The sequence below is a fragment of the Gavia stellata genome, chromosome 2, assembly GCF_030936135.1.
Source record: "Gavia stellata isolate bGavSte3 chromosome 2, bGavSte3.hap2, whole genome shotgun sequence".
Classification (NCBI taxonomy): Eukaryota; Metazoa; Chordata; class Aves; order Gaviiformes; family Gaviidae; genus Gavia; species Gavia stellata.
Window position 1 is genome coordinate 50,724,540 of NC_082595.1, and position 12,521 is coordinate 50,737,060.

Genomic DNA, 12,521 nt, shown 5'->3' on the forward strand with positions numbered 1-12,521 from the left:
GCTAGGTCAGGAGGAGACCAGGTTTTCCATGTCTCTGCTCCCGTCGCTCCCGGCTTCCGTGGTTCCTGCTGCCCTCGGAGCCACGCGTGGCCTGCTCCTCCTACCTTCCAACCCGGTACTGGCAGCCGTGTCAATGCACCCTTCATTTTTCCTTGCTCCAGGCATCGCTTGCACCCTCTCCCTGGTAAATAATGTAAATCTCTTCGTTTAAATGCACCTTTACATATACCTGTCATTTTTCACTTATTTTCTTCAAAGTGTCCATTCCCACGTACGGGTGAAGTGACCAAAACTGAAGGCAGTGCTTCGAAGCAGGATATTAATGTAGTAACATCGTGTTTTTCACTGTAATATTGTTTCCTTACCCATATTTTCCCCTTAATTCCTGATGCAACAGCACCTCTTCCTTAAATTACACTCTCCACACACCCCCCATTTTTCCACCCGCGGAGGGCTGCGCTCCAGGAGCGGCCGGCGAGGGGCCGGGTCTGCCCCGTTCCCCTTGGGAGCGCCCGGGGCCGCTCAGCTCGCTGCCACCCGCTCGCAGGCCCGAGCGGAGCCGGCCGTCACGGGCCCCGCCGGCAGCACCAGCCGGCCCGCCCGCCGCCGCGCCGCGCCTCGCTCGCTGGCTCAGCCCGCCGGGCGGGGCAGCGGCGCGGCCCCTCCTCCCCACGCCTCCGCCATCACGGCAGGACGGGGCAGGAACGGGACGGGGCGGGGCCGGGCCGGGGCCTGTCCGCCCCTCCTCGCACGGTCGCCGCGCCCGGTGGGAGCAGGTTCGCCGGGGCCGGGTAAGGGCAGCGGGAGCTCTGCTGGGGCGCCGGGGGTGGCTGCCGCCCGCCCGGAGGAAGGCATGGTCAGGGCGGTGGTCCGGACAGCCGGGAAGGGGCTGCCAGGCGGGGGAAGCCTGTCAGAGGGCGGCGGGAGGGGCCGCAGCGCCCCGCGGGCCCTCGCTGGGGTCGGGTCGTCCCCGTCCCCCCGCCCCGGGCGCGGTACTGCCGCCTGGCCTGGGGCGAGCGGGACGGCTGTGGGCGGGAGGGGGGTGACCGGGCCGTGGGGCGGGCAGGGCCGGTGCCGCGGGTGGGGCGCGGTTTTGGAGTGCGGTCGGTTGTGTCACCACCACCCCCTTTTGCCCGCACCCCTCCCCGTGACATCCCCCCTGGTATCGTGGCTTTGGGCTTGACGCTGACCGTGATGCTCCAAGGAGAGTGTCGGGGCCTACAGCTGGTGTTTTACAGCTGCTTATGTCGACCTGTAGGGTAGGATGGTCACCTTCACCGTATTGAAACACTCTCCGTGCTGTTCCAGATCCAAGGTGAGCAAAGCGTGTCAGCAGGAGGAAGGGAGATTATAAAAATCACCTCTGTAAATAACGAGCCCAGGCCTGGCGTGTCAGGCCCCCGGCCCAACGTTATCGCTGTTTTTCTGGTGAACCACTCGCCACTGCATCAGCAGTGGGCACTTCTTGAAACTGTAGAAGGAAGTGGAAGGTTTAGCTCCGCTTTGCATGACATGCAAGGCGCTGCATCTTAATTGAAGCTCAGTGATAAAATCCCAGGATACTTATTGCCAGAAGCGATGTGCTCACACGTTGTGTCCCCCTCCACTGATGAACAAGCCGTGCAGAGGCGGAGAGCTGTGCCAGCAGGGCAAGCGGAGCGATCATCGTCCGGGCGTGTGCTTTGCCGGCAGTGCAGCCCTTCTGCTTGGAGCTTGGGGTTTTGTGCAAGTGCTGGTAATAGAAAAGAAGGAAAAGAGGAGAAAACAAAAAGTTAAAATATGTTAAAATTAGAAGAAAGTGATGCTAAATGGTGGCATTGTTATGAACCGTGTTTCTGTTCCCTTCATGAAGACATCTCTTGTAGTCTTATATCAGAATATTAAGTAGTACTCTTCTTGATGGCTTACACTGAAGTGAAACTCTTTTGATGGGGGGGGAGGGGGAAGAGACCATGCGCTGTATGTAGTCATTAGCATCCTGGTAGGCCTCAGAGACTCAGCGTCCAGAGCAATCAGATTTTGTGCAAAGATAACTTCTCCCTGGTGTACTTGGTCTGAGCATTTGGTTCAAAATGAACAAGCTGCCATTAGGGAGATTGGGGTGAGAACATGTAGCACGCTAGATGTCCTGTGGTCCTGGTCCATCTTCATTTTCCCATGAGATGTTGTTTGTCTACCAACAGCATAAGAAACTTGACACTTCGAAATGGTCATCTTGGGTCCATTTTCAGCCCTCCCGTTTCTTCCCTTCCCCAATAGTTCCAGTACCCAGCGTTCGTTTTCCTGTTCCTGCTTCATCATCAATCCTCTAAACGCTTTGTGCACTCCTAGGAAACATAATTTCCTTACTCAAGGCATTTCCCCAAGAACTCTAATAGGTTCTGTTAGGCTTGTGAAAGCCATGTGCTTCCTTCACCTAGTTCATTATAAATATCGGTGTGGATGAATCGGACAATGATAAGCATATTCTTTTTTTTAGCCACGTATGCTGAGTGTTGGTGATGCATTAGGCCTGACAGTATTTCAAGCTTCCATGATTTAGTTTTCCACACTGGGCAGTTCTAAATGCCACTGCCTTAAAGTACATCTTTGTTGGACAGAATTGTTTCTAGGGAAAATGACTAAAACACTGGCCAGTGGCACAATCCAATAATTTTTTTTTCTTTCTAAAAAAAAATGTACTTCTAGCCATTACACAATGTAGGCTTGGGTTTGGTATGTTTCAGCATGACTATTGTGGCAAGGCTGAGGGAATTGGGCTGAGTGGAATCGAAAATTACCTTTTGACACCTTTTATGTTAGTGTTGCTGCCTTAGAGCAAAGAAAGTTTTAAATGAACTCTGCTTGCTTTTCCCTACCCAACATGGATTTAAGTTTGACTCCTACCTAACACTAGATGATAAAAGAAAATCTGGAAACTTTTTTTTTTTTCTTTTAAGAAGGCAGGGAGGAACTAATTTTACTGCAGTTTTGTTTGCATGTTTATTATGCTCCATAGTTGGTTTTGTATTATGTGCTGTAGCAGACAGTACTGATATTATAGATCTTTAAGTCTGCCCTTTATTCCAAGAGCTTTTTTTGGGGTTGGGTTTTTTTTTTTGTTACTAAGTTTAATTTTACCTGCTGTGAAGTTGCTGCTATGATCAGCAGCAGATGCTGTCTGAAGAAGATAATGTGTTTTGGGCTGCCTTAGGTAGGTGTCAGAGTCACTCTGCAGATGCACCTTGTCTCATCTCAGTATTTGGGTGGTAAAATCTACTAAGATTAAGTATCTTGAGCAATGTTATATTGCAGAAATCTTACTAATCATGGTTATTACCGTGATACAAATTTTCGGTAGCTAACAGTGTGACTGGCTGCAATTTTTTTTTTTGTCAAAATCTTTCTGCAGTTCATAATTTTTGCCTGTGTTTTTACCCTACTTGAAGGATTTTGCACTTTTTTTTGGCAGTAGTTTACAAAGGAAGTCACATTTAGGAGTTCTTTGGGAGAAGCTTTGTTTCTGTGACCTTTATTTAGAAAAAAAAAAAAATCACATACAAGAAAGCCACATGACTTGTCTCTGGATATTTAAAGGCATAAAATCCTAATTCAGATCAGATTTAAATTTTCAAGCATTTCTATGGAATGCAGCATCTACTTTTTGCTTTCTGAAAGTTAAGGATCCATGTAAACATTTCTAGATCCTGATGCTAAAACATTGGTTAAGCAGTAAAATTATTGCTTAAGGGTTCTTATTCTGATGTTGTATACGGGCTAGTTTTATAGCAGAAGGAAGAATCTTAGAACATCTAAATGAGAAAATACATAATAGATTAGGTGCTTATTGACGGTAGCTGACTGGAGCCTGCAAGATAGGTCACTGCTGCTGAGATCTAGCATGTGCTGCAGTTGTCATGTTGCATCGTTTTGTCCTGATGGAGCTTTCAAGAATGGAACTGTCGAGCTACTTAGTTGTAGAGTTCCCACTTTCTTGTCTCTGCATATGGTGGTGATCCGACTGGAAATAGCCAAGGGAAAAGTGGGTTTTTTTCTGTGCCTGACAAACACCTTTCTAGAAAACAAGTTGATACTAAGGTTCATTTTTTGCTTAGGTATGGAGTGATAGTGTGATGCAGGAACCAGTTAATGCAGAAATCAAGAAAAATATATAGCAATCCTTTGAATTCTTTAAACTTTGTGTATATACAGTGAAGTCTTGCTTCAGTGAGTGTTGATGAAGTGTTCTGATTCTTTATTTCATTTGTGCCAGTAGACTCAGTTCTTTGGACTTTCTTCAGTAGCTTGACAAGCTGAATTGCCACTCCCATTCAAAGACAGAGATGTGGAGCGGAAGATAAAAGGTATAATCAAAAGCTCACACCTGACTGAAACTTTTAGAGGAACTGAAGACTACCACAGGTGCAGCTCTGTTCCAGTTTGTACTTCCTTCAACTGCAGCTGATTATTAACTTTCCCATTTTAAGTTATGCAGGCAGTAATACCAAAATATGTCACAACAGAGTAGTTAAATGCTGTGGAAATGAAAAGGGGTAACTTCTATGACAATTCAGAGTCTTGGTGAACGCTCCTATCATCTTGATATGGAAGGAAATGCTTGGTGCACATGTCTGTTTTGTTTCCTGGTGGTTGGAACCCTGACCTTGTCAAAGCCATTAGCAAAACTCCCATTGACTTCCCAAGGGCTCAGCTATCTGTGTTTTCAGAGGAGTTTGAGTAACTCAGCGCTAACAAGCGAAGGGTGTGTGAGTGGAAGTAGGGTGTTCGTTTGGTTCAGACGCCCGTATTGCTGTGAGAACTAGAACAAGGAAGAAGTTCATGCTTCCATTTTAAAAAAATAGTAATAAACAAATACAAAATGTTCCTTCTCTTTGGGCTGTTCAGTTTGTTTCTTCTTGACTTGGGGAGTTTGTGGTGAAGATTGGTAAGTGATGAGAGCTGATAGCTGACCCCTTACCTCTCTTTCTGTCTGTTACCCAGACCAGTAATTTACCCTGTCACTAACCTGTATTATTAAAATGCTCAGGAATAGCATAGCTGGTGGAAGAATTTGTATGGAGTAAACCAGATGTGAATTTACACTGCTATCCTACAAATTTACTATAAATCTCAGTTGAAATATATGTGTTGATACAAAGAATTGTATCAACAATTAGAGAGATCTACATGTGCAGACAAAAAGGTAAGCTATATCCTGTGGATCTGAACATCCTCCCATTATGTGTTGTGTTTGGCTGCTCGACGATGTAGCTAGAAAGTTGAAAAGCTCAAAGTCTTTTGTATTGTACAATCTGTACATTTGTCAGTATTGTGCAGTGTAACTTGTTTAAAGATACAGTTAGCTGTAGAAATTTTCAAGATGAAAAAAGGAAGTCAGTCACTGCTTTTGTCAAGACTTGGATGAAATATTCTGTGTACATCTCTTGATTGTAATGCTGTTGCTGAGAACAGTGTTACAGGCAGCTGTCTGGTGAATACAAATATGAAGGGAGAAAAAACAATCGTGAAGGACTATTTCAGTTAGTTCTGTAGCCTTTCAACACAAGGTAATTTCATCTTTTGCTGTCTCTTCTCCCCAGCAGCTGCATTTTAATGTTTAACTTTTAACATTAAATATAATATTTAACTAAAAAGTATTTTTAGCCAGTGCTGGCTTTATTACTAGCATGCTAACTACATGTCTAGAAATAGTCATAATTTTTAAAAGAAACAAACAATGTCAACAGTTCTGAGAAATCTTATTTTTCAAACTAACTTCTTTTAGGTGGTTTCTTTGGATTTTACGCCTACGATTGTACTTTACACTAAATTGATAGAATTGCCTGCCTTAGTCAATACACCAAGGCATAGAACCACTTATTTGCTGTAAAGTTTGCATGGGATTGGTCTTACAATACAAATTCAATGCAATATTGCCTAGAGTTTCCAAGAAGATCAAGGGTTGTTATACCAGCCTTGGACCAGATAAGTGGGATTTAGGCTATCTGACTGACTGACTTCAGACCCAAAATAACTTGCATCTGCACGTGGTACCGACAAAGACAGGAAACAATACTGCAGAGAGCTAGCACAACTTACGGGCAGTTGTGCAGCAAGTACGTAGAAGAGTGCAAATACACTCCCTGCTGCCTCATCTGCAATCAGGTTGTTCATTACTAGGGGCTACCAAAGGGGCCTAAAGACTTCAAGCAGGGTTTGGGGCCCTGGTGCAGCAGCCATTTGAAAATATTCTCAGTAGCAGCAGCTTGTTCACCCAGCATAGGTAATATAACCTGCAGGGCAGCAGGGATGAGCCTGACCTCTGTAGTTATATCCCTGGTGAAGTTCTCGTGGGATGTGTCTGATCAGTGCAATGCTGTGGCAGCTCCACTGGAGATCATTTCATATCATAGAGATGGGAAAACAGTCATGTTTTAGAACAACCAGGGTGTTGCTGCACTGTATTAATACAGGCATTTCCAAAGGTGAAAGAAAATAGTATTTGGCAACAAGGACTGTTAATTGTTTTTTTTTAAAAAAAAGTTCATAAGGACTTGAGTTTGCAAACTGTAGCACAGCTGGTATCAGACTTGATAAATCAGTTGGCCTTTTCATTTCCTTCTTTTCTGTTTAAACATTTAAATGTGCTTTCTCTCTCCCTGAAACTGAGTTTTAGCAGTGTCTGTTAACAAGAAGCTGACAGGCCAGGAGAAGAGAACATTGCTGGGAAGGCACGTGGTTTGGGTTGAACAGTGGAAGTATGGGGAACTGGTGAGGTTAAAAAGCTGAACCCGTGAAGGTGATGTGCAGGAGAGTGGAAAGGATAAAGTTAAGACTAAGCACAGCCTGGATGAAATTGTGGGATTGTGTTGGATGCATGTTTGCTTGGTCAGTCTGCATTCTTGCTGCAGAACAGATAAATTGTCAGTTTTGATTTGCACGTGTATCCTAAGCTATGTCTTGTTAATTTAGATTTAATGTATCTTTGAGCTTGTGCTGAAATTTGGTCTGTATGGATGGAAGGCAGGTTAAGACATCTCTAGTAGTTACACGCTGCATGATTGTATATGTGTGCTTTTAGGGCAAGTGTATTTGTGTTGTCAGATTTTGACCTTTTTAGGTAAGATATGATAGTTCTGGGTGCAAAAAACACCCCCAAAATGCATTTGTAAACCGAAGTTGTTGAAAAATGAGTTCATGTTGAGAAACACTTTATCCTGAAACAGGATAAAGTGGCAATTAGATGAAACTGGATTACAACTAAAACTGAAGTTGATACAAATGATTGGTGTTCAGAAGGAACTGGGTGCCTCCTTCATTCTGATACCTTGTGTGCTACCTGTTGGGGTTTTTTCCAGTGATTTATATATGATAGGTTGTATTGGTGGGATGGGCGATTCATGGTATGGAAATAACCATATAATTGGTTTGGGACGTAATTTGTCAGAGGATTTTCACTGACAGATTAAACCTACAGCTTTTTTCTGGAATGGCAACAAATGAAAATGTGTACTTTTATTTTTGCTTACAGTGGGGAAAATATGTAAGAAGTTTGACAAAGGGTGTAGTTTCTGTGATGTAGCTGCTGTAGAGTAATTGCAGATCTTAAGCCGTGTGCATTACTAAGAATCTTAATAGTAAGAGTTATTGTAGGAAATTCAAAAAGGACGTCATATTCTTATTTAATACTTTTTTAAGAAAGCGTTCCGTTAAATTCCGTCTTTGAAGTACTGTGTTTTTGGAGAGTGTAAACATTAATGTATGGAATTTTCTTTAATCTTTTCCTATGTATTCTTGTTTAAGATGATGAAGACCTTTGTAAACCAATAACCAAGACATAACTCTGTTTTCTGGTGGGGGGGGTTTAGGTGTCCTTAACAGGTGGAGACTGTCTGACTTGTTCCCATCGTGGATGATCTCGACAGTGAATCTACTCAGCCATGTCGTACAGTGCAGGTTTTGGAGATCCTAATCAACTAGCCCAACGCATAACTTCTAACATCCAGAAGATCACGCAATGCTGTAAGTTGCATTTGTGCATGTTTTGTATAAAACTTTAATAATGGTGGTGTCCCCCATTCAAGCTTAGTTTCTCAGATTCATTCATGGGAATTCACTCTTTGACTTCATCTGCTCATTTGTCAGGTTTGTGGCACCTCACACAGCAGATCAAGTCCTTTGTATGTATGGTTAAGTGTGATCTATCCTGGGGAAGCATCATATCACTCTGTATTCACCAAATCAATAAATAATTAGTAAGATGGCTGCTGGTAATAAGCCAGTTTTGTCCTGGCCAGTTATGTGGCACCTTAAGATGGTAGGTTGAAATGTTTGCTGAGCAAGGATTGCGTCAAATATTTGCTGGAGCTTTGTTTAGCAGGGACAGAAGCTGTGGCCTTGCAGCTTGTCCTTGGAAGTACATATTAGATATGTAAATAAGATTGTGCAAGTTTTAATATACTTGTGCTTAGATTCATGCCACCTAATTTTTTTAGCCACTTAACTGGGGTGTTCAAGTTAGAGGTAAGTTAGGCTGCTGGGGTTTTCAGTCCTTTTCGCTTTCCTCCATTTTCTGTTATATTTTTAATACGTGTGTGTGTACGTAAAGCAAATACAACTTGATCTCACAAATTACTCAAAGTATACTGTTCATCAGAAGGGAGCTAGCCATGAACAGCATATGGCTAGGTTTTGGCATGGATGTTTTTAATGTTGTGCAGGATGTAGTATGCATGCAGAAATGGTTATTTTTTTTATTAAAACTTCAAATGATTTCTGATCAGTTAACTATTTCAGCTTTTAATAAAACTTTGATCTTTGTTTTGCAAGACAAGTTTTAGGAGTTGGTATTTGTAGCACAGATTAGTGGCACAGACTGGGGTTTTGCCTATTTTTTTCAGCTACATTTTGTATTTTCTTCCAGAAAGAATTTCTTTAAATCTCAACAGACAGGGAGAAAAATTGCAATTTTGCTTTCTTGAAAAGTTTCTGTACATCAGGGTTTTATTTCCTCAACCTGAAATTAACAAACTGGCTCTGTAAAAGCCCTTATGCTTTATTCCCTAAAATCTGCTCAGTGAATTCACTCAGTCTCATGGCCTCTAACTTGGTCTTCCAGAGACACCTGCCAACCTGTGACAGACACCGAGGCTCCAAGATGTAAAAAAGAAGTCTCGGTTGTCAGGTGAAAACATAAAGTGAAATCAGTGGTTGAAACTGGAGCATTGTGAAGACAGTCACTGAACATAATTAACCATCTTATGCTGGACTCAGCAAGTCCTTAATCTCATCCTACCTCTTCCATCTCCTCTCTTGCTTCTGCTGTGTCTCCCCTTCCCTTGTGACAAACAAGGCATACTAAAAGCAAGCTGCTGAGGCTTAAGACCGAAGGAGACATGCCACAGGGGTTATCTGCAATCTTGGTCTCCTTTCATTTTTGAAATTTAGATGGCTAAAGTCTGAGTGATAGACAGGTGCTTCTGCTATTCCAAGACCCAAGTCCAAATCTCTTAGCCCTGCTGCTGCATGGCTTCAGAAACAGGAACTTTGCCTTCAAAAACTCCAGACAAGCACTTTTCTAGGACTGGTAGGTACACATCTGTATTCCATACCTCTCTCTTCTGTAAATCTGACTGAACTGTAACTACTCAGTTACTCTTGTAGTCCATTCTCCTCTGGTAGATTTTATGAGGATCTGGATCCTATGGGCATGCTGAACAGGTTTCCTGGACTGATCTCTGTAACAGCTTATGTACACTTTTCCAGCTATTTTTTTTCCCATGTGTAGTAGTACCTGTCCAGCTTTCTGTTGGAAGGTCTAAGCTGCAGGAACCTCCAGGTCAAATGGGGGGAAATCTGCAAACTTGGGACCTATAAAGCTAGTCAGCTGCTGAGCAGGTGTCTCTTAGACTGCAATTTATGATCTTGGTTAGGGAGGGGGAGAGAGAGAAACAGGAATCTTGACCCTAAATCCATGTTTTTCATTCTAAGCAGTTGAGTTGATTTTGCATTTCTGTCCAGAAATGCTTAGCATTTGTGAGATGTGTCAACGCAATTGAAATCTTCTTGGTTAACCTGGAGTTGTGTGGATATTCTGGTTTTCAGACCGAGATTAATAAGAGTAAGAGAGTTCTGTTTCAGATTACTGAACCGTTTCAGGAGGTCCCTCAAAACTAATTCACACTTCTGCTGGCATGCAAACTGTGAATACTACTACAGAGATCTAGATGGGGTACAGATTAGTTGAAAGGAAGCTGGCTCTTCCAGCTAGAAGCTGGCCCTTTAACTTGTGGGAGAAACACAGAAGAGCTTCCTGAATTAGACAACACTGTGCTGCTGAGATTTCATAATACACCGGAGTTTTATAGGAAGTAGCATTGGTCAGAACAACTATCTTTGCTGTAACATTTTGAGTTATTACACACACACCCCCCCCACCAAATAATAAATTTGACTTGGTTCTTGATAAACTGTTTTTAATATGCCATACATACACAAGATAAAATACATACATTAAATACCTCATATTTCGTAATGCATCCACGTGACGCTGCTGTTGTATTAATACTTGTGATCCTTACCTCCCTTCTTTTGTAGTTCATGTAGCCCACTGTTACTGATTGACAAGTGAGGCTCATCTCTATGCTGGTTTAGCATACCACTTCAGTAATTAAATTAGTTGCAAGATAGTATTCCTTTTGGTTTGGCTTGTTCTGTGGTAATGGAGAGGACCTGTATGTATTTGTATCAGGTAACAGCTGGGTTAGCTTAGCACCCTTTTAACTTTAAAGAACGGATTTTATTGATCTGTTGATCCAATCATGCAGTTGATTGTTATGTTGAAGATGTGTTAAGAGTTGTAAATTGCCTCTGCCTTGCCTGAACTGCTGGTGAACTACTACAGTAAACGCTATCTGTAGTGGGCTTTGAGTTTCTTTGGAGGAGAGGGTGTTGGTGGGTCATTTTTAGGACCTTGAAGATATAATTGAGCTAGCTAACAGGAAGCAGCATATGTTGCTGTCTGCACTCTGAGCTCTCTTGGAAACTTAAGCCAGGAGGGCACCTAATATGTGTTTGGGATCCCAAACCCCAGAGTGTTCTGTGAAAACAAGGTTCTTTCAGCTGTTCTTTAAACAAGGATCTGTCTCTGTTTTGTGTTTCCAGCATTTCTGCAGAAGTAAGCGATTATAACGTCACTTAGCAGCATCTACAGAAAGGAGTCTACTTTCCTCAGCCTGAAACTCATGTTTGCTTATCAGCGACATCTCCGAGCTGAGATACAGGGAACTAGTCTGTGGAGCATTTCTCCGTGCCTTTTGTTAAAACTGTTCCACTGTGCAGCTGGAATTGCAAAACTTAAGGCTCTTCTTGACACCCTATGCAGAGCGGCAGGCCTCAGGCAGGAGAGGGAGGGTTAGGCTCTCAGACCCACTCCTGGCTTTTTTAGACAATCTACTCTCTTTGAGCTGTGGTGTAAAACCTGGGAAGCCTGAATCACGTGTGCTTGAATGAGCTGCAGTGTTGCCTGCTGAACCTCAGTAAGGTTGGTGATGCCTGCGAGCTGTGTCTCACTGGTTTGGTTTTGGGTCTGTGTTAACAGTGATGAGAAGCAAATCTGCAAACAGCTAGGGGAAATTCAGATTTAAATAGTAAAACCAGAAAAGTGTATAATGAGCTTTGGCACCTCTTAGGCTTAGGCAGCTGCTAAATTTCTGTCTTACTAGAACACAATTTACGATTAAGGTTTGAAAGTCTGTCTGTCTGGAATCTGGTCCAAAGTAACTAATTCTCATTCCAGGCCTATCTTATATCTGATTATAAAATCTAGATGACACACATTGCGTTGGACTTTAGAAACATGAATTTAAAGGTGGTTGAGGTTTGTCCCTAGCTTTCTGAATATGAAGAACAGGAATATGGAGAACAGAATATAAGGAATGATGCAGGGTGTAGAGCTCCAACCTGTCTGGGCTTTGCAGATGGAGAATCTATTATCAAGGTGGTTTAATCAGTGTTTACTGAAGGAGCAGTAGTTCCAGAACTGGGTTTCATAGGTTGCACTCTCACTTCTGTGGCAGCTTAATGGCAGCTGCTATTAACTTGAGAGAAATCTCAATGCTCTCCTTCAGCATTTCCTTGAAAAATTTCCTGTTGGTCACTTGTTTACAGCAAATGGATAGACAAGTAATGAATGTGGTGCACGGAAACAAGACGAGCTAGCAAAAAATACTTCTTTGTGACAAAACAAGTCCTGCTTGCTTACAAATATGTATTTCTACCAGGCATGTTTATTTACCATACTAGGGATATGCCTAGTAGGATGAGAGCATTGAGTCCATAGTGTGATTTTTTAAAAAAAAAAAAAAAAATTTTTTCCCTCCTCCTCTTCTTGCAGAGCATGTAGCACATTGTATGAGAGGAAGTCTGATCTTTCAACAAATAGAAAGATGAAAGTAGAGTAAGTAAAACAAACAAAAAGGCTAATTTAAAAGCTTTAAAATATAATCACTTCAGACTTCTTACAACTGTGAATATGAGAGGAA

General features: G+C 42.7%; 1 protein-coding gene across 1 annotated transcript in view; it reads left to right on the forward strand.

Moving 5' to 3' along the window:
* The first annotated feature begins 740 nt into the window (after nucleotides 1–740).
* Nucleotides 741–12,521, forward strand: part of STX7 (syntaxin 7) — a 34,651-nt gene continuing 22,870 nt past the window's right edge. The window contains exons 1-2 of the mRNA XM_059834745.1: nucleotides 741–791; nucleotides 7,848–8,001. Coding sequence (XP_059690728.1) covers nucleotides 7,920–8,001 — 82 coding nt within the window. The 5' untranslated portion in view covers nucleotides 741–791; nucleotides 7,848–7,919. The remainder of the gene's footprint in view (nucleotides 792–7,847; nucleotides 8,002–12,521) is intronic.